Source organism: Manis javanica, chromosome 11 (assembly GCF_040802235.1).
Source record: "Manis javanica isolate MJ-LG chromosome 11, MJ_LKY, whole genome shotgun sequence".
NCBI lineage: Eukaryota > Metazoa > Chordata > Mammalia > Pholidota > Manidae > Manis > Manis javanica.
Genome location: NC_133166.1, coordinates 117,841,051 through 117,863,489, shown reverse-complemented (window position 1 = coordinate 117,863,489; position 22,439 = coordinate 117,841,051). Strand labels below are relative to the sequence as shown.

General features: G+C 49.1%; 2 protein-coding genes across 7 annotated transcripts; both read right to left on the bottom strand.

Moving 5' to 3' along the window:
* Positions 1 to 473: 473 nt before the first annotated feature.
* On the bottom strand, positions 474 to 15,955 carry STX5 (syntaxin 5). 3 transcript variants are annotated; one of them, XM_036995282.2, is made up of 11 exons: positions 15,782 to 15,955; positions 14,858 to 15,016; positions 13,819 to 13,889; positions 13,595 to 13,650; positions 13,406 to 13,476; positions 9,629 to 9,745; positions 9,490 to 9,546; positions 9,250 to 9,331; positions 8,687 to 8,793; positions 8,397 to 8,518; positions 474 to 1,211 (listed from the first exon to the last, which is right to left on the bottom strand). In XM_036995282.2, the coding sequence occupies exons 2-11, from the start codon at positions 14,918 to 14,920 to the stop codon at positions 1,052 to 1,054; spliced, it is 906 nt and encodes a 301-aa protein (XP_036851177.1). In that variant the 5' UTR covers positions 14,921 to 15,016; positions 15,782 to 15,955; the 3' UTR covers positions 474 to 1,051. The 3 variants fall into 3 exon arrangements, with proteins under 3 accessions (XP_036851177.1, XP_017510093.1, XP_017510094.1); XM_017654604.3 differs by having other exon boundaries at positions 14,858 to 15,101; positions 15,782 to 15,922; XM_017654605.3 differs by lacking the exon at positions 15,782 to 15,955 and having other exon boundaries at positions 14,858 to 15,548.
* A 236-nt stretch (positions 15,956 to 16,191) lies between these two features.
* On the bottom strand, positions 16,192 to 21,686 carry WDR74 (WD repeat domain 74). Of its 4 annotated transcripts, XM_036995284.2 has the most exons (12): positions 21,568 to 21,591; positions 21,348 to 21,454; positions 21,148 to 21,269; positions 19,583 to 19,658; positions 19,302 to 19,448; positions 19,032 to 19,133; positions 18,041 to 18,141; positions 17,900 to 17,955; positions 17,436 to 17,581; positions 17,297 to 17,353; positions 16,833 to 17,030; positions 16,192 to 16,467 (listed from the first exon to the last, which is right to left on the bottom strand). In XM_036995284.2, exons 1-11 carry the CDS (start codon positions 21,569 to 21,571, stop codon positions 16,851 to 16,853), a joined length of 1,098 nt encoding a protein of 365 aa, XP_036851179.1. In that variant the 5' UTR covers positions 21,572 to 21,591; the 3' UTR covers positions 16,192 to 16,467; positions 16,833 to 16,850. The 4 variants fall into 4 exon arrangements, with proteins under 4 accessions (XP_036851179.1, XP_017510091.2, XP_036851178.1 ...); XM_017654602.3 differs by lacking the exon at positions 16,192 to 16,467 and having other exon boundaries at positions 16,811 to 17,030; positions 21,536 to 21,686; XM_036995283.2 differs by lacking the exon at positions 16,192 to 16,467 and having other exon boundaries at positions 16,811 to 17,030; positions 21,568 to 21,590.
* Between the last annotated feature and the right edge of the window lie 753 nt (positions 21,687 to 22,439).

The following is a 22,439-nucleotide window of genomic DNA, read 5'->3' as shown; positions in this document are numbered from 1 at the left end:
TGGGTGGGTATTCCAGGAGGGTTCTTGTTCATTCTCCTGGGACTGTCTTGGATTTGGTGAGGAACTTGGAGGGGACCAAGAGCTTCAGCTGGAGCTGGGAACAAATTCTTCACTTTACCTTTCACTCCTGGCATCAGGCAGGGCTCTCGCCTCATCCAGCTCAAAGAAAAGTTGGGGCCAGTTGATGGGAGACTACAGACCAAACTGGTCCAGATACTGCTGGAGAGGGTCTTGATGTTGCCACCCATCAGGGACCCACTCTGGGATCCACCCCGCTTCCCTTGAAATTTCCAGCTAACGAAGTGCTGCTACACTTGGCTCTCCCCTGCTGGAGGGAGCTGCGTGCACAGAGCTCGAAGCCTGGCCCCTCACAGCCATCAGCCTAACCCTTTCAGTCCTGGTACTGGGCAGTGGGCTCATTCCACTTGCTGCCCAGGCCCTTCGGCGCTCCCTCCCAGAAATGACAACGTGGCTAGTGAGGCTGACAGTCTTGCTGTAATTGGGAGAAATTGGGCTGCAGTGCATTTGGCAGATTGAGTCAACAGCAGCCGAAGTTGGGGTTGTGCAGGCAGCCAAGGGGCTCAGGGCTTCCTGCCTCACATGGTAAAGAGAAAGAGGTCAAATTCTAACCCAGATGGGAAAGTTGGTCCCTGGGCAGTTTCATTTCCTCCCCTCACTATCAGAAAGGTGGGGGAGATATCATCTCCCCTTGCTGTCCAAGTTTCCTTGGGAGAGGCTAGGGAGGGTTTATAAAAATCTCCTTGTGGAGACAACCTCCCAAACAGGACCCCAAGGGGGCCTCTGCTCCCTTCCAGCCACTGCATAGCAGAGTCCAAATCCAGAACCATGTGTGTTTCATGGGCCTGAGGATGTTGAGGGGAGGACAGGGCGGCCAGAGGCAAGGGATGAGGGATCAAGGACAGTGGCTGTTCTTTGCAGTTCCAGGGAAACAGCGCCTTTCTCCCAAGCACCCTGCAAGGCTCAGCGGCAGCCCAGGCCACCTGCCCCCGAGATGGGTTCTAGACCTCCACGGACTGCGTCGGAGGAGAGCTCAGGCAAGGAAGACCACAAAGATGATGAAGAAGACAATGAGGATGAGGAAGATTTTGACCATGAGCCACCGATTGGAGGTGACCGACTGGAAGTACTTGAGGATCTCTGAATGGGCGGCCTCAACATCCAGCTGGGCTCCCAGCACGTTCTCGTCGATCCTGGGGGCAGAGCCGGGGGGAGAGGACAGAGAAGGACAGTGGATTAAAAAGAATGCTGTTGAAGCGTATTTACTGATGTGAAGAGATGGTCACAATATGTGGGAGAAAAATGTTTATATACAATATGAGCCCATTTTTGTGTGTATGTTTGTGTATAGGGAATGCTCTGGAAGGGTAACATAAGTCTTGGCTCTGATTTTCAAACCAGCTCTGCAGCTTATTTGCTTATGAGCCTGAGCCAGTCATTTAACCTCAGGTCTCATTTCCTTCAACTGCAAAGCAAGGAAAAATGAGGCTAACACAAACCTTACCTCTCCAGTTGCTGCCTTAAATGAGTTAACAAATATAAAGTGCCCAAACCATACTAACATCCCCAAAACATAAGCTATTACAATTTTTTGCTTGTATTTACTGATCTCTAATAAGTACTGCATTTGTAATAAGGGAGGGGGGAGGTCACGATCATTACTGTCAGGAAATCCTTGTTCTGAGTGAGAAAGGAAGAAAAACTGAATGATATGGATAGGAAGTCAGGGTATAGGAAAAGCCCTACACTAAGAGAATGTGTCTCTTCAGGTTACAGAAAAGTCCTCAGTCTCTCTCGAGATTGCTGAGGAAAATAAAACATTTCCTGACCTGTATGTGCAATCCTAAAAACCAAATACAAACCCTGCACCTTTACAGAGGGGGTCGCTGGGAGCAGAACCTGGCAAGCAGTGAGAATAGAAAAATTGGTGGAGCCTGGCAATCCAGTTGGAAACTAAGAGGAAAGGCTTCGCCAGGGGCTGCAAGCCCAAGGTCCTGGGAGGACTGCGAGCTACTCTCTGTCCAAAGACAGGAGGCTGGATTGTACATGATTCCCTATTTGTGTCAAAGAAGCTAACTAAAGCATCAGGTTTCCTAGATTATGGCTATAATTACGTTTCTCAGTGTGGGTGCATCTGTCATCTCATATCAATAAAGCTCAGATTGGAAATTCTGAATGGCTTTGCACAACAAAATTGGAAAACCGGTAAGTGCAATCTGGCAATATCAAAGATTTTAAATGGGGGTCCGCGAATGAAAACTAATAGAAGGGGGGGAACCCTGGTGGTAAAACAGTCAGGAATCAGTGGGATAGAGGAAGTGGCAGGGAAATTAAAAAATGGAAACTCATCGGGCAGACAATGGTGTGGGAAAGAGAGGGCTGAGGAACACAGAAAGGGGGAAAGTTTGCAAGGGGACGAGAAGAAAAGAATGTCTTATGGAGGGAAAGGAAAACTAAAGAGGGAAGGAGTCCAAGCAATGAGAAGCTGGAGTTTAGCTGAACAGAAAGGGTAAATGATGCAACTGAAGCGAGAGGCACAGAAACCAGAGGCCTGTTCAAGTGGTTCAGAAAAAAAAAAGTGAGAAAGGAAATGTGCTAAAATGCCAACTGTTGGTGAATCTAGGTGAGAGGAATATAGGTGTTCGTTGGGCTGTCCTCCCAACTTTGCTAGTTTGAATTTTTAAATTCAGAAATTCGGGGGGAAAGAAAAATGACCAAGTAACATTAGATCAGCAGTTTCCATACCTTAGAAAAAAATAAAAATCACCTGTTGAGTGTCTCCCAAAATGCAAATTCTCAGGCTTTATATCCAGAGAGTTCATGGTAGGGCCCAAGAATCTACCTACTGAAGAACTCTGGACCAAGTCAGTGGTTTCTAAAGAGGGTGCTCAAATCCAGGCCACTGGCTTGTGGGAGAAACGTAAGAATATCTAAATATTTTTTTAATTCCATTCTTTCAGAAATTCAATTTCTTGTGCATATGGTTCCTCACAAATTTTCTTTTATTATTTTCCTTTTACGTTTCAATGTACTATAAAATTGCTTCTGAGCTATTCAACTGAAACTGCTCACACTAATCCAGTTAATCCTAGTCCTCCTGCCCCAAACCAATTAGCACCTTGGGAGCCTTACCTCAAACTTCTGTTTTCAGGGGCACTGAGAAATGACCACTCCTTTCTTCCTGAAGTCCCTTCCACCGCGGCTTCTAAGGACACATCTCTACTTCGTTCTCTCATCTTCCTAAGTCTTCCTCCTCGGTCTCCTGGACAGACCCTTCCCTTCCCCACATACTCTGGAATCCACGGGGATCCGTCCTATCCTTTATCTCACTTCACCCACTGTCACTGGTCTTGTCTGTGCCCAGGGTTTCACCGAGAGGCCATGGATTTGCAAGTCCTCGTCTGTAGCTCAGCCCTCTCTTCTGAGCATCAGACCGTGCCTCAAATGCCACCTGGCTGTCCCAGACAGTCTGACGCTCAGCGAGTCTGGGGCAAACCCCATTCTTAGCCACCATCAGTCCATTCCTGCAGGGTGCTCTCCCGGGGAAACGTCTTGCTCGGGCACGCAGGTGCTTCGTGGTCTGGCCTTGCCTCTCTAGCTTTCTCCCTCACTACTCCCCCAGCCACACAGAGTGATTCTGCATTCCTGGGATCCACCCAAGCTCGCTCTCGTTTCGGAGCTGTTTCTCCAAGACATGGAATGGCCTTTCCTCTCTCTTTCTTTGGCTGGCGTTCCCCCTCAGGTTGTAGCTTGCTGTCACTTCCAGGAGGCCCCATGGCCCAACTCGGAGAGAACAAGTGTGAGTTGCCTCATTCCCTCTGTTCCTGAACTCATCATATGAACTGCAATCATCCAGGTGTCTCTCCTACTAGACAGTGAGCTCCAGGAGACTCACCAGAACTCTGTCTTTCGGCTTCCCAGCCCCAGATCCAGCACGACTAGCTCACAGCAGCAACCAACATTTGCTAAACCAATGCATGGATGACTACTAACACTGAAAAACACTTAACGATCCCCTTTCAAGGAAGACTAGAAGTTGCATATATATGCTGTGATTCTAACTAATTAAAACACATATGCATAGGGTGAAGAATCTAAATATCTTTTTTTATTGTTTCACTGAATATACAGTATTCTAATATTCAAAGTAACATCATAGCCTGAGGAGCTATGGTGTTTACGGCCTAACCTAGCAAGGGCTTCCCTAGATCTCAGCTGAACCAGACAAGAATCAGTCAGTTCTCCTGATTCTAGGACCGAGACAGCTGTACTCACAGCACTTTATAAATGGCTGATGCTCAACACAAAGTAGTTGAATAAATAAGCAGTCTTTAAACCACTGTTTCGCAACCTGATGCTCATCAGAACCTCCTATGAGCTTGTATGAAATGGAGATTCCTAGAGGCCGTTCCCAGAATATCTATGGAGTCACAGTCTCCAAAAAAATAGGTTCCTGGCCTCCCACTTGAAGATTCTGATTCCAAAGAGGTGAGCAGCCTGGTCCTTCAGGAATCTTCATATACTGTAATGTCCACAGAGGGTCTGACAAGTATCCAGGTTTGGGAATCACCAGCTAAAAGAGTGTTTGTTTATTCACTTACCATGTGTGGAGCACCAGCCATTTATAAAGTGCTGTGAGAACAATTGTGTTGGTCCCCACCCCCAGCATCTGCACCACATATCTTGCCTTCCCACCTTTCATCAGCCCCTTTCAAAGCCCAGTCCTCTGCTTATGCACTGGATACTACTCCCTCTCACCTTCTCAACGACATAATTATAAGAATTCTCTCCCCTTGCTCTTATATTATCAATTTTTATTTCTCTGTTGGGTCATTCTCATTAGCATACACACATACTTTTATTTTCTCCCAGGCTTTAAAAAAATAGAAACAAAAACCTCTTGACTCCCACTAGACAAACTGGGAACAAATTGAGCATTGAAAAATCATCAAAATCCAAACTCATTATCATACAAAAATAAACAAATAAAAACCTTAGCTCCATAATGACACTCAAAACAGAGAATTAACAAACTCCTTACACACAAAATCAATACAATATTGTACACCAACTGTACTTCAATAAACACCAAACTCCTTGGTCACTATTTTTGGCACGTGCTCTACTATTTACTCTGAAAGTACAGGAGAATAGTTTTATCCAGCCTGATTAAGAGGAACTGCAGCTCATGCAATTAATAAAGGAAAATGTATCCCAATGAGATTTGATTCAGACAAGCATCGTAAGTGGATCCTAGAAACAGTAGGTGAAACATCTTTGGGGAACAGGCTATCATCACAGGTATCCCACAAATACCTTAAGACTGCAAAGCAAAAACATACACTTTTAAAAGGAGAGATTATCTGTCACCACCTTAATCAAGTGATCATACTTTTTCTCATCAATGTAGGGACAATCTTACAGTAAATACTTATTGACATGCAATTTGATATTACATATACTACACTGAAGAAGAAGAAAGAAAGAGGCAGAAAAAAATATTTGAAGGAATAACAGCTCAACATTTCCCAAAGTTGGTGAAGGACATAAATGTATAGTTTCAGGAAGCTCAGAGACCCCAAGTATAGTAAATTCGAAGAGAATCACATGTAGATTGCATAATAGTCAACTGCTGAGAACCAAAGACAAGAAACAAATACTGAAAAGCAGCCAGAGTAAAACACATTACACAGTTAGAATTTACACCCACCTCTCACTAGGCCCAAGAAAGACCAAAAGAGCAGAGTGACATTTTCAACGTGCTTAAAGATTAAAACCATAAACCCAAAATGCTATAATCTGGACAAAAATATCCTTTAAGGATGAAGGAGAAATAAATTTTCAGAGAAAGGAAGAGTAAGAGAACTTGTCAGCAGATCTGCGCTACAAAAAGCGCTACAGGAAGTTCTTCAGATTAAAGGGAAGCGATGCCAGACGGAAACTGGGTATTTGGGAGGGAAAGGAGAGCCCTGGAAATGGTAAGTATATGAGTAAATAGGAAAGACAATTTTCTCCTCTTAATTTCTTTAAACTGTAAAGCAAAAAAAACCACACAATTATACAGTTTTACAGTTACTGTAGTGTGGGATTAAGAAAGTATACAGATGCAACAACTACAGCATAGAGGACGGAGGAGAGGGTTGCCAATTTCTTGTATTTTATGTAAACTGTGCAAGGTAAATGATGCACATTGGAACCCCTAGGCAGCCACAAAAAAAGAAAAAAAGCAATGACATACAGCTAAACTACCAACTGACAAGTTTAAATGGAATTCTAAAAAACAATTCAATTGTTCAAAAGAAGACCGGAGAGGAGAAAGAGGGGAAGGAAAACAGAAGGGGAAAGCAAGCAAACCGTAAGGCAGAAAGCCTGAACCCCACCTCCGCACAAATCACCTCGATGTGAACGAGCTAAACCCTCCAGTTAAATTCTCAGCTCTCATCCTGCTTGAACAAAAACCAAAATCACAGCTGATCACTCTTTCTTTCACTCATTTTCTTCTCCTGGTTCCCAGGACACCACAGTCATCCGTTTTTTTCCGCGCCTTGCCAGCGGTGCCCGTTCCATCTCCTTCCAGGACTGAGCTGCGCGCAGAAACGGCCCCAGGCCTCAGTGCTGGGTTCTCCTCCTCACACGCACTCCCTTACCCAGCTTCAGAGTCCAGTTCTGCCCACTCACGGCCCACACCTGTCTCCTGAACTCCATATATCCATCTGCCTGTTCACTGTCCCCACTTAGATGTCTAACAGACGACTATTCACCTCTTGCTGGACCGCTTTTCCCCCAAACCTACTCTACCCGATGTAACCAATCCTTTTTCAAGTGGAGGCCATGAATCCCTTCAGTCACTCATATGAGAAGCCTGGAGTTCTTATAAACCCCTTTTTCTCTCACACCCTACATTCAGTTCATCAAATTATTGATACTGTTGGTTCTATCTTCAATATATACCCAGAATCCAACTGCCGCTCAGGACCTTGGTCCCAACTACTATCACCTCTTGCCTGAATTATTGCAAAAGCCTCCGTACGACCTCCTGCTTCTCACTGAGGCCCCTATGATCTGTTCTGACTATAGCAACTGAGTGATCCTTTTACAGCAGAAGTCAGAGGGTGTAGCCTTCCATCAAAACCCTGCAGTGGTCCCCTATCACCCAGTCTAACAGCCAAAGCATCACAATGGCTTTAAAAGGCCCCACATGTTCTGGTCCCTCATTTCCCTGCTAGCCTCACCTTGAGCTACTCTCTCCCTCACTTGTCCCCAGCTGCAGTGACTTCTTTGCTGTCCTTTAACTCATCAGACACAGTCCTACATGAAGGCCTTCACCCTGGTTCTTCCCTTGGCCTGGTATTACTTCCCCAGATATCTACATGGAAAACTCCCTTACCTTCTTCCAGATCTTGGTCAGATGTGATCACCTTCTGAACAGGGTCTCCCTGAACATCCCATTTAAGATTACAACTTGCATTTCCAAACCTGACACTCTTCTGATTAGTTTACCTGACTCTACTTTTATTTATGGCATTTGTCACTGGGCAGAAGAATGCACTGGGCCCTTTCCGTGTTATGTGTATTTTTAATAATCTGTCTTCTCTACAGGGATGTAAGTTCCAGAAGAGCAGGGGTCTTTGTCTCTTTCGTCCACAGCTGTAGGTCTGTAACTGGCAAATGCATGCTGTGTGTTGAAGAGCAGCAGGTAACATGCCTCTTGAGGTGGCAGGTGGTGCCAAAGGAACAGGGAGGCCTTTGCATTGGTGGGCTCTGCCTGTCCCTCTGGTCTCACCTAGTACCTCTCGGTCCCTGTTCATCACTTTCTAACTACACTGTCCTTCTTGGTTCTTGATGGCTGCAAGACCAGCCAGAAGACCAGCCCCTCACAGGGCCCTTGCCCGGGCTGTCCACATTGCCTAGAACACTCTTCCTCTCTTCTTCCTACAACTTCCTTGCATGGTTGGGCCCCCCTGTCACTCAGGGCTCTGCTTTAGTGTCGTCTTCTTTAGAGCAGCCTTCCCTGCCACCCATCCTGATACGTCTACTCAGTCACTTTCTTAACACATCACCCAACTTCCTTTCTCCGTAGAGCCCTTATCCCTACCTGAAAATTTCTTGTTAATTCTTTTTAAGAGCTGTTCTCACCCACCTGATTGAATTCCACACATACACACAAAGCATGGACTTCACTGTTCTACTCATCGCTGTATCCCCAGCACCTAGAACTGTCTGACATGGAACAGGTGCTCAATAAACACCTGTTGAACTGTGGGTGGACAGGATTCATTCTATACTTCCCAAGGGTATCAGGCTGTCCCTGGGAACACTTAGGATGCCAACCCACAGGAAACAGAAGATCCTCTGTTTGGGATGAAAGAGTGTCTCACCTCTGAATGGTTTCTTCCTGTTCCTTAACCATGTGTGCCAACTGCTGAAAAATGGAGCCCAGCTCAACAACTGTAGACTCGATGTTCTGCATGGTGTCTGCCCGGCTCTGGATGTAGGAGTCCTTCAGAGGAGAGAGAGCAGGCACGAGTGCTGGCAGCTTCTTCAGGGTAGGGCCTGCCTCTACAGGACCCTCCCAGCTTGCTATTCCACCCGGGGTGCATTCCAAACACTTGCTTGTGGCCCACAGAGGACAGAGTAGCAAGCCCCTGACAGTTCAGAGTCTGGGTACCTGCTCGTCAATGAGCTGCAGCTGCTGGCTGGTCCGAGAGTCCATCATGTTGATGGCCACATCCCCCGAGGCACGGGACTCTGCCCCCAAAACCACAGCACCGCCCCCTGGGGAAGAAAGACAGGACACTTCTTGGTTAAAAGCAGGTTCAAATGAGCCCACATGCTCTCGTTATAATCTCAGGTGTGGCACTTACTAGCCTTGTGACTCTGGATGAGTCATTTAACCTCTCTGAGCCTCAGTTTCCTCATGTGTAAAATGGGGGATAGTAATAGTTGCTTTCTCTAAGGGTGGTTATGAAAATTGAACATGAAAATGTGTGTAAAGGGAGTGAGGGCACAGAAAACATTAGAAACTGTCATTCTTCTGAATGTGACTAACTTCACCCCCAACAGTGCAAATGTGGGACACTAAGTGTGGATCATGAAATCAACAATCAAGTTTGACTTCTGAGAAAGTCTAGAAACTTCCCTGTCCTCCCCAAGCTGCCTTTAGAGGGTGCCAGCACAACCAGAATAACCGAGTCTTGCCACTCGGGGCTCCCGCCACTGCCTGTGACTTACCCAGGTGGTTGGGAGCAAGGGGCAGGGCTGACACGGGTGCCCGGGAGAACTGTTCTCGCCGGCTCCTCTGCTGCTTCAGGTTCTGGGATTGGGGAAGAAACGCAAAGGTCCTGAGTCCTCTGGGAAGCGGGCATGTTAAAGAGAACCCCCTCTGCCCATGACTCTGCTGCCCTCACCTCTCCCTTCGATCCTTCCCTATCCCCTCATGGGCCCTCGCCCCAGGCCTCTATCCTTCCTCACCTCTGTCCTCACTTCTAAAACCGATTTGAAGTCATTGGACATGGAGGCCAGTTTGGACTAGAAAAAAAGGAGAGGAGGTCAGCTGAAGACGACAACACCTTCTACCCTTTGCCCTTTGCGCTCCCACCCCAGGTCCTACCTGCAGGGAGACCACGATGGTGTTGGAATGGGTCTGCAGATGCCGGCCGCTCTGGCTGCCCTTGGCCTTCACAAAATCCTGAAGCTGGGCAATTTGTTTGTTGAGGCTATTGATGTCCTGGTGAAAAAGCCAATAAAACAACTGAGTATCAACAAAGAGTCCTCAGCCAGCATCTCTCCCACATGGGTGCCTCTGGCAGGGAGGGCAGGGAAGGAGTTACTAGCAGAGGTGAGGGCATTTCAAACAGACCAGAAGGGCCTCCTGGGATTTTCCAAACTCTGGAGTTTCCTCTGGGCTGCAGACTAGAGCCAGAAAGAGGGGAAATATCATCTCATCCATTTGTAAATACAACTGACCCGTGAACAACACAACATGGGGTTTAGGGAGGCCGACCCATGTGCAGTTGAAAATCCAAGTGTAACTTTCGACCCCCAAAGAATTAACTACAAATAGCTTACTGCTGACTGGAAACCTTATTGATAACATGAACATTCGATTAACACAGATTTTGTGTATTAAATACCATAGTCATAATATAAGCTAGATAAATGTTTTTTCAAATGGCCACAATCTTCAAAATGTTTTCTAATATATTTATTGAAAAAAATCTGCATAAGTGGATCCAACCAACTCAAACCCATGTTGTTAAGGGCAAATGACTTGTTTATCCCCTCCACCTTGCAGCTGTTTGCCACCCTGTGAGGCCACACTCATGGCCCCAGACCCCTTCAGAGGCCAAAACCTTGGACCCAAAGCATGTTGACCAGCGAACCACCTGTGTACCACTCAGAAGAGAAGAGTCAGAGGCACCGCAGTTCCCCAGAAGCATCACCCAAATGATTTTTATATGTAGAATTCCTTTTAAAAATTATTGCAAAAGAGTGAAAGCCATGACTTGTTCAAGATGACACACAGTTGAGTTAGTAGCACAGCCAGGCTTCCTACACTAGACCAGTGTGTCATCTGCTCCCAGATCCAGCCTGCCAAGGGTCACTTCAGACAAGTGAGACGACGGAGGCAGTGGGCCGGCAGAGAGAGCTCGTCCCAGAGGAGCCAGGGCCTGGGAGGGGTCAGAGAAGCAGAGGGGAAGGAGTTCAAGCACAGTGAGTTCTAGAAATAGGCTAGAAGAAAAACCAGATCAGACAACTTCTAGAGTCCTTCCAACTGTCCCCTCCAATTAGTCTCCCAGTCCTGACCATTCTCTTGAGAACTCTGAACCATTTCCACTGCTGACTGGTCTGACCTGGAGCTGACTGGGCCTCCTCATAGCTTACATGTCCACAGCGTTCCAGGTTTTTTCCCCATAAAATCTCCTTCCCCAGGATTCTAGCTTAGAAAATGGCACCACTTCCCACCTAGGCGCCCAATCTAGAAGCTTCTAAACCACATACTCACACCTCCTTACCCCAGCAGTATGCCGCAACGCAGCCATTGTCCATCGGGTACACTTAGCACCACATGAATACAACAGCAGCCTCTTATTTGCTTACCATGAGCCACACAACATGCTAAGCTAATTACAGCTTTCTTTTTGTCCTTAAACTTAACATAGAAAACAACTCCCAATTTCTGCTCCAAAGCTATTTCACCCCCTTCCTCCTCCTTTTCCATTTTGGCACACGGCACCACCATTTACCAGCTGCTCAGATCAAACCCTGAGGAGCCATCCTCAATTCCTCTCTTTACCCTTAATCCCCATGTAACCTAGCAGAACCCGGCTGATTGCAATACACACTCTGAACCTGTCCACTCACCTCCTTCTCCAATAAACCCACACTAGTTCAGACTGTCATCTCTCTCTCGAGAATCTCCGGGAGCCTCCCAAATGACCTTTCTCTCATAGCTCGTTCCCCTATGATCCACTCGCTGCACAGCAACCAGAGTGACCTTTTAAACTAAAAATGGGGCATGTTACTCCTCTGCTTAAAACCTTCCAAAAGCTTCCCAATAAATTCGGAATACAACTCAAATTCTTTACCTGGCTTGCACAGGCTCTACATGAACTGGCCCCACCCACTTTTCTGACCTCATTCCCTACCGGTCTCCTTCTCACTTGCTATGCTGCATCCACACGGGCCTCTTTCACGTTTATCAAATCCAGCAAATCCCCCACACTTTAGGGACTTCTCTTTGCTAATCCCATTTCTTGGTAAGTACTCCCACCAGAGTCTTAGATGACTGGCTTTTCCCTCACCATTCAGGTCTCGATGTCACTTCTTCCACCAGGCCATCTTAGAATCGCCCCATCTAAGGCAGGCCCCTACCCTAAATAATTCACTTGCCTTATTACTTTAATAGGATTTACCACCGTCTGCAACTATCTTTTCTGTTTACTTGTATAGTGTCTAGTTCACCCATTCCAAAAGGGCAGGGACCAACCACATCTCTCTTATTCATTACTAAGTCCCCAGAACCAAGCAACCAAAAGTCACTCAATAATGTGAGTGGTTGAAAACATAAGCAAATGAGACCTCACAACAACCCTATGAGGTAGGTAGTTATTATCCCCTTTTATTCACAAGGGAACTGTAGGTATGTAGCTTACCCAAAGTCACACCATAAGTGGTGGATGTAGGATTTGAACACAAGTCAGTCCGAATCCAGTCAGCGGTTCTTAAATGCCTATAACACCCTGATAGTGGAACCGTCTCTTTCCCAGCACAGTGCGTCTGGAATGTGTCTGCCTTTTGGCCTCTGCCATAATCACCTTGGTTTTGGACAACTGCAGCAGTTTTCTCCCTGGCCTCTGCCCAGCCATGCTCTGGGTGGTCTTTTTCCCCATGATCATTCAATTTCACATTTTATTCTCATTACACTGTCCTAGGAATAGAAGGGGTCACAGCTGTATAGAACTGTGCTATATGGGTGTCCTTCAGACAGAACTGGGTCCAGGTTCCAATCATCTTTGCAGGCCGTAGCACTCAGAGTGATTCCTCTCTCCTCAGCAAAACCCCGAGTGATCTTCACAACCAGACACCAATCTACCTTTCCAACCTGCCAATCACTCATTTGGTCAACAAAATTAAGTACCTGCTATATGCCAGACACTGATATAAGCATTTGGGACACATTTGGGGATAACCAGAAAGAAAAAAATCTCTGCTCTCTAGCATAGATTTCTTTCTTTCTTTTTTTGAGGGGGATGAGGCAGATGAGAGAGAACAGAGACAATTAACATAAAGGTTAGTTATAATGTTAGAATGCATCAAGTGCTATAAAAAAGAAAACAGAACAAAGTAAAGGAGATCAGAGCTTTGGGTGTTGGAATATTAAACAGCACAGTTAGGGTAGGCCTCTCTGAGCACATTAATATCTGCGCAAAGACCTGAACTTGCCCTTTTTTAAGTCATGCCTCTGCACATGCCACTTCCCCTACCTGGACTGTTCTTCCACTGCTTCTACACAAGCCTTGATACCAGCTCAGATTTTGCCTCCTCTATAAAATCTTTCCCAGCATCCCCAGACTACTGCATTCATCTTCTTGTAAGATCTTTTCTGTACCACTCGTCTCTTACTCATTGTAAGCATGAGTTTATAGGGCTGGACACCTCTTCTAGACAATAAGCCCTTGAAGGCAGAAATCTCACTTCATATTGGGGAGGCAAGTGTCCAGCTCTGCTTTATACACAGTAGGTGATCAATATTGTCTACTGACTCAGTGGATGACCAGGATGTTTGGGGTGGCCCTAGTAACCTGCTCTGGGCCTCCAGGGCAATGGAAAATGGTGGGAGTGATCTGACTGGAATGCTGGATGCTCCCAGTAGCTGGTAGCTCACCTGTTTGATGATATAAGTTAGTTCCTCGATTTCCACTGCTTTGTCATCAAAGAGGGACTTGCGCTTTGCCACTGCAGAAACAAATAAGAAGTCACGATGGGTGAGGTCAAAGACGAGGCTCAGGAAGTACGGTTCCTCAGGCCTCTTTCATTCACTGCCTCAATTCTGAGAGATCCCAAGAATACTCACAGATTGTCAGCTTCTCCAACTTGGCAAACGTGTTGCTGAGGTCTTTCCCAATGCGCCTGCAAAGGAGCATTAGTGAGAACATTATGGGAAAGGGGAGGAGAGAGCCTATTCCCACATTAGCTCGAGCACAACCAATCCTAGCCTTCACAGCCAAGGCCACCAAAGGCAAGCCTACTTCTCCTCAGACACGGTATCATCCCACCACCTAACTGCTCTCGACTCACTTGGCCATGAGAGTGAATTCACTGCGCTGCCGGACAGCGCGCAGAGCTGGCTTGTTTGTCTGGATTCCATTCTGAAAAGCAAGGTCAAGAGGTGAAGCTTTAGTTCCCCTCATTTCCAGCTTTCACAGTTCCTCAGGTGTCCACTACATCTCTCTCTAGTACTACTGTTAGCCTCCACCAGAAGGTCTAATTTTATCAGTAGTAGTAGTTTAGAGCCCAGATTTGAAGACAGGAACACCTGGGTTCAAATCTTGACTCCACCACTTAACTAGCTGGGGATTTTGGAGCAAGTTCTTAAACCATTCTGACTCTCTATTTCTTCTTTCTATAAAATGAAGACAATCCACACACCTATTGTAACTCCTAAGATTAAATGACCTAAGGGCTGTAAAGTATTTTAGCCCAAATACCTGATACATTGTAAGCACTAAATTGCCATTCTACTCCTCAACCAGGGAATCGCTTGGAGATTATAAAAAAGAGCAGCTGTTATCCAGAGCTGAGCAGTAAACGTATTTAAAATTACAGTTACTCAGGTCCCTCTTGGATTCAGAAAGTCTAGACCAAGACAAGGGAACCTAATTTTTAAAATAGTACTTCAAAGTGATTTTGATAAAAAATATTTATCTAGAAAACTTCACTTTACAGATATAAACACAGCCCAATTAGATTAACTTCCACGTGGGCACAGAGCAAACTTGTGGTGGAACTAGAATTCAAATGCCTGTCTCTGAGCTAAAGGCTCTAAGTAGTTCCTTACCCAAATCAAATATATTGCAGTCACCTCTCACCCTGATATAATTCTTCCAGAAGAGCAACACTGTCCTCCGGGGCATTCCTCACAAAGAAGTCTAGGGCCTTGCCTCTAAATAACTAGCTCACCATCCCTCTGTTGCTTAGTAGATCTTACCGCCCCCCCAAGCTTGATCAGTTCTGCATCAGATTCCCCCAGGAATTCCTTCAATCAACAATGCTGCAGCAGAGCGTCTCCCAGATGTGAGTAAGGCTCACTCCTGACTTCCCCACTTCTCGTCCTTACCTGACGGCTCTGCAGAGACTTGCAGGCAGACAGGAACTCCTGGGTCCGATCCCGGCAGGACATGGTGTCGGGAGGGGGAGGGACCAGGGCCACTGGTGGGGGCAGAGGGGCGATGTCGCTGCTGCTACTGCCAGCAGTTGCAGGGGACAGGACCTGTGTCTTTGAGAGACCCAGGTAGACACCCTGATCCGTGTTCTTAGACCCGTAGCGTTTCCGCGGGATCATTGAGACGCATAACCTCGGACTGTTGTGGAGGGGAGAGTGTCATTCCCCAGGCAGCCTCCTTCTCCACAAATTCCCCCACCAAAGAGCAAATCATCGGGCCCCTTCTGCACTTGGCACAGACTTTCGCGCCTAAAGCCACCCGCAGATCCTGGGGCCGGCCCGGGGCGGGCAGCGTCCCGTTTCCTCTCCGGCCTAAGCCGTTCCCCTGCTCAGGCTCCTCTTCCAACTTGGCTCTGGCTGTCAGAGAGCGGGCCGGGGGACCCTGAAGCAGAGACAGGGCCAGAGGAAGGTCCTCTGGCCCCGAGGCTGCGGTCCGGCCTGTGCAACTGCCCTAGGCCCTAGCTGGGCCGCTTATATCCATGGGTTCCCTCAACTCCTCAGGGAGAAACGGTGACGGACCTCCAAAGCAGGACACACTTCGGTGGGCGGAGGGGTGGAAATCTCTAAGGTGTGTATTTGAAACAGGAAGTCCCACCCCCTCATAAGTCCCGCCTTCTGGAGTATCGCAGCCACTGATTAGATAATACAGACGTCCCTCTCAACAGGGGCTTTCGTGATTGGACGGTGAGGTATTCGCTCACCCCCGAGCCGGACCGGCAGGAATTGCCCGCTGGCCCCCGGTTCTATTCCCCCCGTACCCCGGAAAGCTGCTGCCCGGAGTGGACAAAGCGGCTAGACCCCTCTTAGGGTGAGTCCTACCTCCTCTCTGCCTCCTGCTGCCGCCGCCACTACCACAGCCTCCCGGGTCGTCACTGCCTCCTCCCCGGGCGCCGAAGCCGCCGAATCCGGACCGAAGACCAGAAGCCGCCACGTCACCCACACGTAGCTCTCCGCCTCTTCTCCCTCCCACCCCGGTGACGGGAGGGCGGTGCCACTCCTTTTCAGGCTCCAAGCTCCGGGGACACGCCCCCAACAAAAAAAACAAGAGTAACTCCAGCCTCCCATTGGCCAGGCCGCCCCTGTGACCCCGCCCCCGAGGGATGAGAGCCGAGGCCCAAGGGGCTGGGCCAGCCCAGGGAAGGAGCCTTAAGAAGCCCTCAGGCCCCGCGGTGCCGGCGCCCAGCAAGCCTAGAGTGGGCCGCGGAGGGTTGGTTAAGTGCTCGGGTAGGTGCACGTTAGAAACTTTATTCTCTGGAGGCCGGGGCGGACTGAGAGCAGGGCTGGAGTCACTCCTTCTCCGGCTCCTCCAGGATCCCCTCCCGGTTCTCTCCTGGAACGCACACACTTGCTTTCGATGTGGGGCTGATTGCCTCTCGTTTGACCGCGAGGAGCTCCGACGGCTGAACATAGAGAGCTGCCGCCACAGGACGGTGATCCGAAGGCTTCTTTAGACTTGTGATTCCGGTTGCTCGGCGAGTCCACATGGCTCCCGACCCCTTCAGTGCCTGCGGGGATGAGGACGCTGCTGAGCTGCGCTCTACTCTCCCTGCTCTAACCTCCTGGGACTTACATTTTCAGCAGCCCCTTCTGCTCCCTGGGACCCCTTGGTGTGTCTCGGGTCCCACCTTCCTCGGATTCCTCCGACTCATACTCATTGGCCTGCTCATCAGAAGTCTGAAAGTCTTTGTCTTGGCAGCAGCCCATGGCCTGTGCGCCCTGTGCTCGGTGCCACCCACACCGGCCCACTCGGCTCCCGCTTGGCTTTTGGGACGTCGGATATCCCACCGCCCGGGCTCAGGAAGCAGCCACCCTTCTTTTCTCCCATCACAAAAGGCTCAGGGTCATGGCGGGGGTTGAGCTATTTATTTACAAAGTGAGCACTGGCGTTTCAGGAGCTGGTGGACCCAGGCCGCTGCTTCTTTCTCCGTCTGGTCCGGAGGGCCCCTTGTATATGCTCCAAATCTGGGAACTTCCGCTTGGCAGCTGCCTCCAAGGAGGCCCAAAGTTCATCTGTCTCCGTGTCTTCTAAGGACACCTTGTTGGGCTCTTGAGGCTCCTGGGGCTCATCCTGGTGAGTGGGAGAAAAGCACAGTAATACAGCCACAGGAAAGGAGGCTCTAGGTGGGAAATAATTACTCCAGGGTACCACCCCTTTTATTTCCTGCTCCTGAGACCACTCCCATGCATGCTCCTAGTCACACTCCTCAGAGAAATTAACTTGGCAAATAAATGGACAGTTCCAGATCTGTATTCCAGCTGCTTCCTTTTCCTCTCCCCAGGGAAATCCTCACATCTAAGCCCTTGGCTCCTACATACCCAGACCTGACTGCTTACCTCCCAGTTATCCCTGCCTGACAGGAGGAGGCAATTCAGTTGAGACTTGAGATAAACCTGCAAAAGAAGAGGGGCCTTAAGGAGCCACACATGCCGAAATAGAAACAGGAAGGGGGCACAGGGGGGAGCAGGCGCTCACTTTATGCTCCAGGCCCCGCGGATTCCGGATCCTGTGTACTCTCAAGACTCTGTCCAAGCCACAGGAGGCTAGTAGGGGCTTTGACGGATGGCACTGCAATCCTCGGACACTGCCTGCCAGCCCATTTAGACAGCCCAGGAGGCGCCCTGGAGAAAGGCAGAGCCAGCCAACAACCATTAACTGTTTACTGTTTGAACCACTTTACATTTCTATAGTTTATCCTCCACATAACGTTGTGACAGGCTTTATCATTAATATCTCCATTTTACAGGTGAAGGAACTAAGGCACAGGGAGTTGAAGGCATTTGCCCAACATCACACAGCTTTTGGTGAAACCAGGATTTGAACACGGGCAATCTGGCACCTGAACGAGGGCATACTGGCTCCACTGCACCATCTCAGAGGGAAATCCTGCCCTTCCTCTCTATCCTTTCCCCTCCCGGAAAGCTCCCTCGTCCACTCACCTTGCCGAAGGTCAATTTCTGCCAGCTTCCCATGAGTGTTCCCCACGATCACGGAACTGAGGAGGAGACCAGAGGCAGGTGGGATCAGCAGGAGCTTCCTGGACTTCTTCCCAATCCCCACTCAGCCCTTTAAAGACTCACTTGCCACCAGGAGTGAGGGTCATGGCTGTCAGTGGGTACTCTCCATAGGTGGCTTCTAAGACTGGCCGGCGCTGGGGGGAGGCTGGATCATAGACCCTGACCTGAAGGGAGACAGGCATCATGAGAGTGCCCCGTCTTGCTTCTCCATATCTTCACCCCTCCTTCATACACTCCTTTCTTGTTTATGATCCCCTCTTACAGAAACTTTCTCATTTGAAATGTAGCCCTCTTCTCTGAGTAGTGGTGGGTGGAGGAGAGCTGCTTAGGAGCACATGCACAGCACTGAGGGGAGGGTCCCCGGGCATTCCCTGGGGTCTGCATGTGTGAGCTCCAGGTAGCAGCATTCCCATGGTCCGCATGTGTGAGCATGCCACCCATTCCCCCATTTGGGATGGAAAAGCAAGTCAGTCCAATTGTAAGAGGATGCTAAATTTCGAGGAGTAAAGTTTAGCCTACGAACAAGGGAGGAGAGAGGAGGCTCTCATGTGTGTCTGGAGCAGAGGCATATCACCAAGGTCAGATTTCAGTACGTAGGAGCAAAGGAGACTAGGCGATACGGTGCCCCACTGCTGCCTGGGTCTTAGGACTTCAAATGAGACCAGCTGTAAAGATCCCTAGTTGGGCCCTTCTTGTGAAGCTGAGGGGCTGAGGCCAGAGAGAAGAGGGTCAAGCATGGGTCCCAAAGCGAATGGGAGGCTGCATCAGGACCAGAACCCTGTTCTCTTGACACCCAGCCCAATGTCCTCTCATGTCCTGGAGGAAAACGAAGAGTCATAGTTCAAGAAAGCCCATTTGAGAATGCAGTAAGAGGCCACTGGCTCAGTTTTGGGGCTGGGATGGAGGGGGAAGAGCTCCCTTTTCTGAGAGCTCAGAGACAGGACGATGACAAGGGCAGCTGTGCCCAGAAATGGGGGCAGGCCTGCACAGTGAGGCTGTTTCTCTAGGAGACTGCTCAAGCCCAGGAGGAAGTAGGAATGGGGTGGTGCCTCACCTGGTGGTACCCTGTGCAGGTGACAAGCTTCTGAGACTCGGGGAGGAACTGTATGTCTTGGTCCCAGATGGGAACCCGCAGGTCAAGCCAGTCATTCCGAACCTGGTGGGGTGGGCAGACGGGGACAGGGTTGTGGGGGGCTCAGTGTGCCCCTTCCTTCAGCCCATCATTATCATCCCCTAAGGCTCACCTGGTTTCTGACTCATAGTCAGCGGCCTCGGCCTTCCTGGACCGCAGCCCCACCGCCCCCTCCCCACCCCTGTCACTCACATTCTTGGCCTTGAACACAGGCTCCTCAGACCCCTGCAGGTCCCACACCTTCAAAGCATTCTCCTTCCCACCCGTGGCAACCACGTGGAGGTGCGTTGGATCTTGGCGCATCCTACACACCCCAGGGCCCACTCTAAGGTCCAGGAGCTGAAAAGAGTGGGAGACGAGAGTGGGGCTGAGAGTCCGTTCCAAGCCTTACTCCTCCTCCCCAAAGCCCTTGCTCAGCTCCTACCCTGGCCCCTACTTTCCCAACCACCAGGATCAGAGCAGGGGAGCCTCACTGGGTCAGAGAATGCCTCCTTGTCATCATCACGCCAGACTCGGAGAATGCCAGACTCCACACACGTGATGAGGGTGCTGCAGGCAGAGGGTGGAGAGAATCAGGTAAAAAAAACCCATTAAGTGTAAGTGTTCTTGGCTTATGCATTCATATTCACTAGACTCCCTCCTACCAACCCCATTCCTAAGGAAGCCTATAGGTAATTCAGGTCTTGGCAGGGCTTGCCAACTTCTAACCTCCCTGTTACTTCATTTCCTTAACAGGGTGAGGGCTTACTCATTTTCTAAGTGAGGAAACTGAAGCTCTGAGAAATTAAAAAAATTTCCCACACAGCTATAAATGTCAGAACCTGAACTGGGAATCAAGTCTGGAATACTCCAGAGCAGAGTGCCTTTGCTATTCCATAGCTGTGGGGCGGGGGCACCTGGCCTTGCTGGTCTTTCTGAATGTTAAGTTAGTCACCAAAGGTCAGGATGAGTAGGTCTGAAGAGACTGAAATGGACTTGTCTGGATGTAGGGTTTGACCAAAGTCAAAGACCAGCTTTTCTCAAGTTCCCTGTTCTGGGTTCCAGATGTTAAATGTCAGTATCTCCCACAAAGTACCCATGCCTCCCATGAAACCGAAGCAAGTCTCTCCCCAGGATCTGTAGAACTGGAGCCTATGTTCTTTCTCATATCTGCCCACCCTCCCCACCTTGGTTCAGGGTCTGTATTGCTTGCCTGAGCTGTGGCAAGCCTCCCAACTGCCCTATGATCCGTCCTCCACACTCCTATGGGCTTACAGCTCTGACCACAGCATTTTCTGCTCAAAAACCAGGAACTCCCCACCACCTACGAAACAAAAGTGCCAATCTCTCAGGCTTGCACTCAAAGCCCTTTACATTTAATCCCAAGGTACCTTGCCCATCTTGTGTTAATGCTTCCTTGGCTTCAATTCCCAAATTCTATTTATCTTTTCTGAAATGTATACTGTAGCCTGACACCATTCCTTGGCCAGCAGCCTTTCTAGAATGTCCTTACTCCTTTCTCCACCTATCAAAATTCTACCCATTCTTCAAGGCCCAGTTCCAATGTCTCACCCCCACAGCACCTTCTAGACCTCACCTGTCAGAATTAACACCACTAAACCTACCCAGCCTGTTCACAGCCTTCTCTTCATCTTTAGAAGAAAGCTAGGCCAATAACCTAACCACTAGCACTTTCCCGTCCTTTACTTTGGATACCTTGTTGGTGGTTGTTAGCCCCATTTTACAACATGCCATAAACTATTAAATGACTTGTTCAGCGTCAACAAAAGGGTCATGGAACCAGGAGACAAACTCTCGAGGATACAAACTGTATGAAGGCTGCTACTGTGTGTGTCTGATTTACCCCCAGCGCTTGCATTTCACCCAACGCCTGTGCCTCGGTAGGTATTCAGTAAATGCTTGTTATAGGCAGGACACATGTCCCTGTCAAGCAGGCCCTAGTAACTTAAGGATTGATCGCCATTATTCGGCCGTCCTGCAGGAGCCTCTACACTCTTCCTACAAACTGAGTGTCCAGCGAGGAGCTCGGTCTTCTTACCCGTCGACCTGGGCGAGGCCTCGAAACGTGCCCTCCCCTCCGGGGCAGTGCCTCTGACCCTGGAATCTGCCCTCCTCCGTGCTGAAGTGCCTCACTATCCCGTCGGCGCAGCCCACCAGGATCTGTGGCAGAAAAGGGCAGAAGAGAGCGAGGTTGCTGCACCCCGGCCCCCAGGTCCCGCCTGTTCAGCTGCAGCTCACCTGAGTCTCGCCGCCCGCGCCCCAGCACAGGGTGGTCACCGCCTCCTCGCGCCGCGGCTGTCCGGCCGCCGTGAAGTTTGCTGCCTGTTTGCGCTGAAGGTTCACCCCTGCGGGACGCGGGCGTTAGTCGCACTAGGGTCCCTGGAGGGCGACTCCCGCACTTCCCGAGGCCCGGCCCCGCCACCCACCTTTCAGGATCCCAGTGTCGCTGCCGACCCACACATGGTTCCAGCGTGCCCCAGCAGCCGCCATACCCGAGCCCCGGAGCCCACTTCCGGCTCAGTGCTTACGTCAACTGAGCGCGCCGAGTTCCACCCCCGCCGACCTCCCCGGGTGAATTCCATTTCAGGGACTTCAAAGAGCTGGAGGAAAAAGATCCCTCGCCTGCTCCGGTTGGTTTTGCGTTGCTAAAACGAAATCAGGAGATAACTTGTTTGTTGAGAGCTTAAGAGTAGCTTGGGCATTTTACACTTGGAGTGGTACGCATCCTAACTTGACCGCGATGCCCGGTCGAGCCAGCCCTAGTCCGTGTCCCTGCTCCAAAGCATCCTGTAATGTTTTCTGTACAATAGCCCGCTTCAGAAACGACTCCGATCACTAATGTGGCTCATGGCTTCAGCCGAGACGAGAAGAGACAAAACGGAAGAAGACGAGGGAAAATGAAACTGATGATTTTGATTTTAAAACACCTCTGTTTTGGAAAGAGGAGGTAAGGGGCGTCGTTTTTATTTTCTCACATTGAGGTTTGGTGATGGTAAAAATTAGCTCCAACTGAGAGTGAAAATCTGCAAAATAAACACAGTATTTCTCCCAAAGATGAGATGCTGCTTTTGAAAATGTCATAACGGCCTTCTGTGTTGAATAACTCATAATTTCTCACCAAGAAATTTTGTTCTCTGAAATTAGAGACCATCAGAAATCAAAGTTTGAAATAATTTAAGGAAGAATAAAGCATCATCCTGCCTGGCGGATCTAAATTTTCCACAGAGAAGCGGCCTCGGCTTCCAATAAGAATTCTTAGCATAATATTCCACATTTATCTTAACCTTGATGTATTTCCAAGGAAACAGCAGCCTGGGTCCGCTTCACAGT

What these genes read in the sequence shown, in the direction of transcription:
- WDR74 (XM_017654602.3), bottom strand. Translation starts at nt 21,599, where the DNA reads ATGGCGGCTGCTGGGGCACGCTGGAACCATGTGTGGGTCGGCAGCGAC. An exon ending in AGGAGGCATTCTCTGACCCA is followed by an intron (nt 19,449 to 19,582) that starts GTGAGGCTCCCC and finishes CACTCTTTTCAG; the next exon opens with CTCCTGGACCTTAGAGTGGG. An exon ending in CAGGCAGGGATAACTGGGAG is followed by an intron (nt 17,031 to 17,296) that starts GTAAGCAGTCAG and finishes CCCACTCACCAG; the next exon opens with GATGAGCCCCAGGAGCCTCA.
- STX5 (XM_017654604.3), bottom strand. Translation starts at nt 15,082, where the DNA reads ATGATCCCGCGGAAACGCTACGGGTCTAAGAACACGGATCAGGGTGTC. An exon ending in AGTCTCTGCAGAGCCGTCAG is followed by an intron (nt 13,890 to 14,857) that starts GTAAGGACGAGA and finishes CTTGCTTTTCAG; the next exon opens with AATGGAATCCAGACAAACAA. An exon ending in CCTTGCTCCCAACCACCTGG is followed by an intron (nt 8,794 to 9,249) that starts GTAAGTCACAGG and finishes TTTCTTCCCCAG; the next exon opens with GGGGCGGTGCTGTGGTTTTG.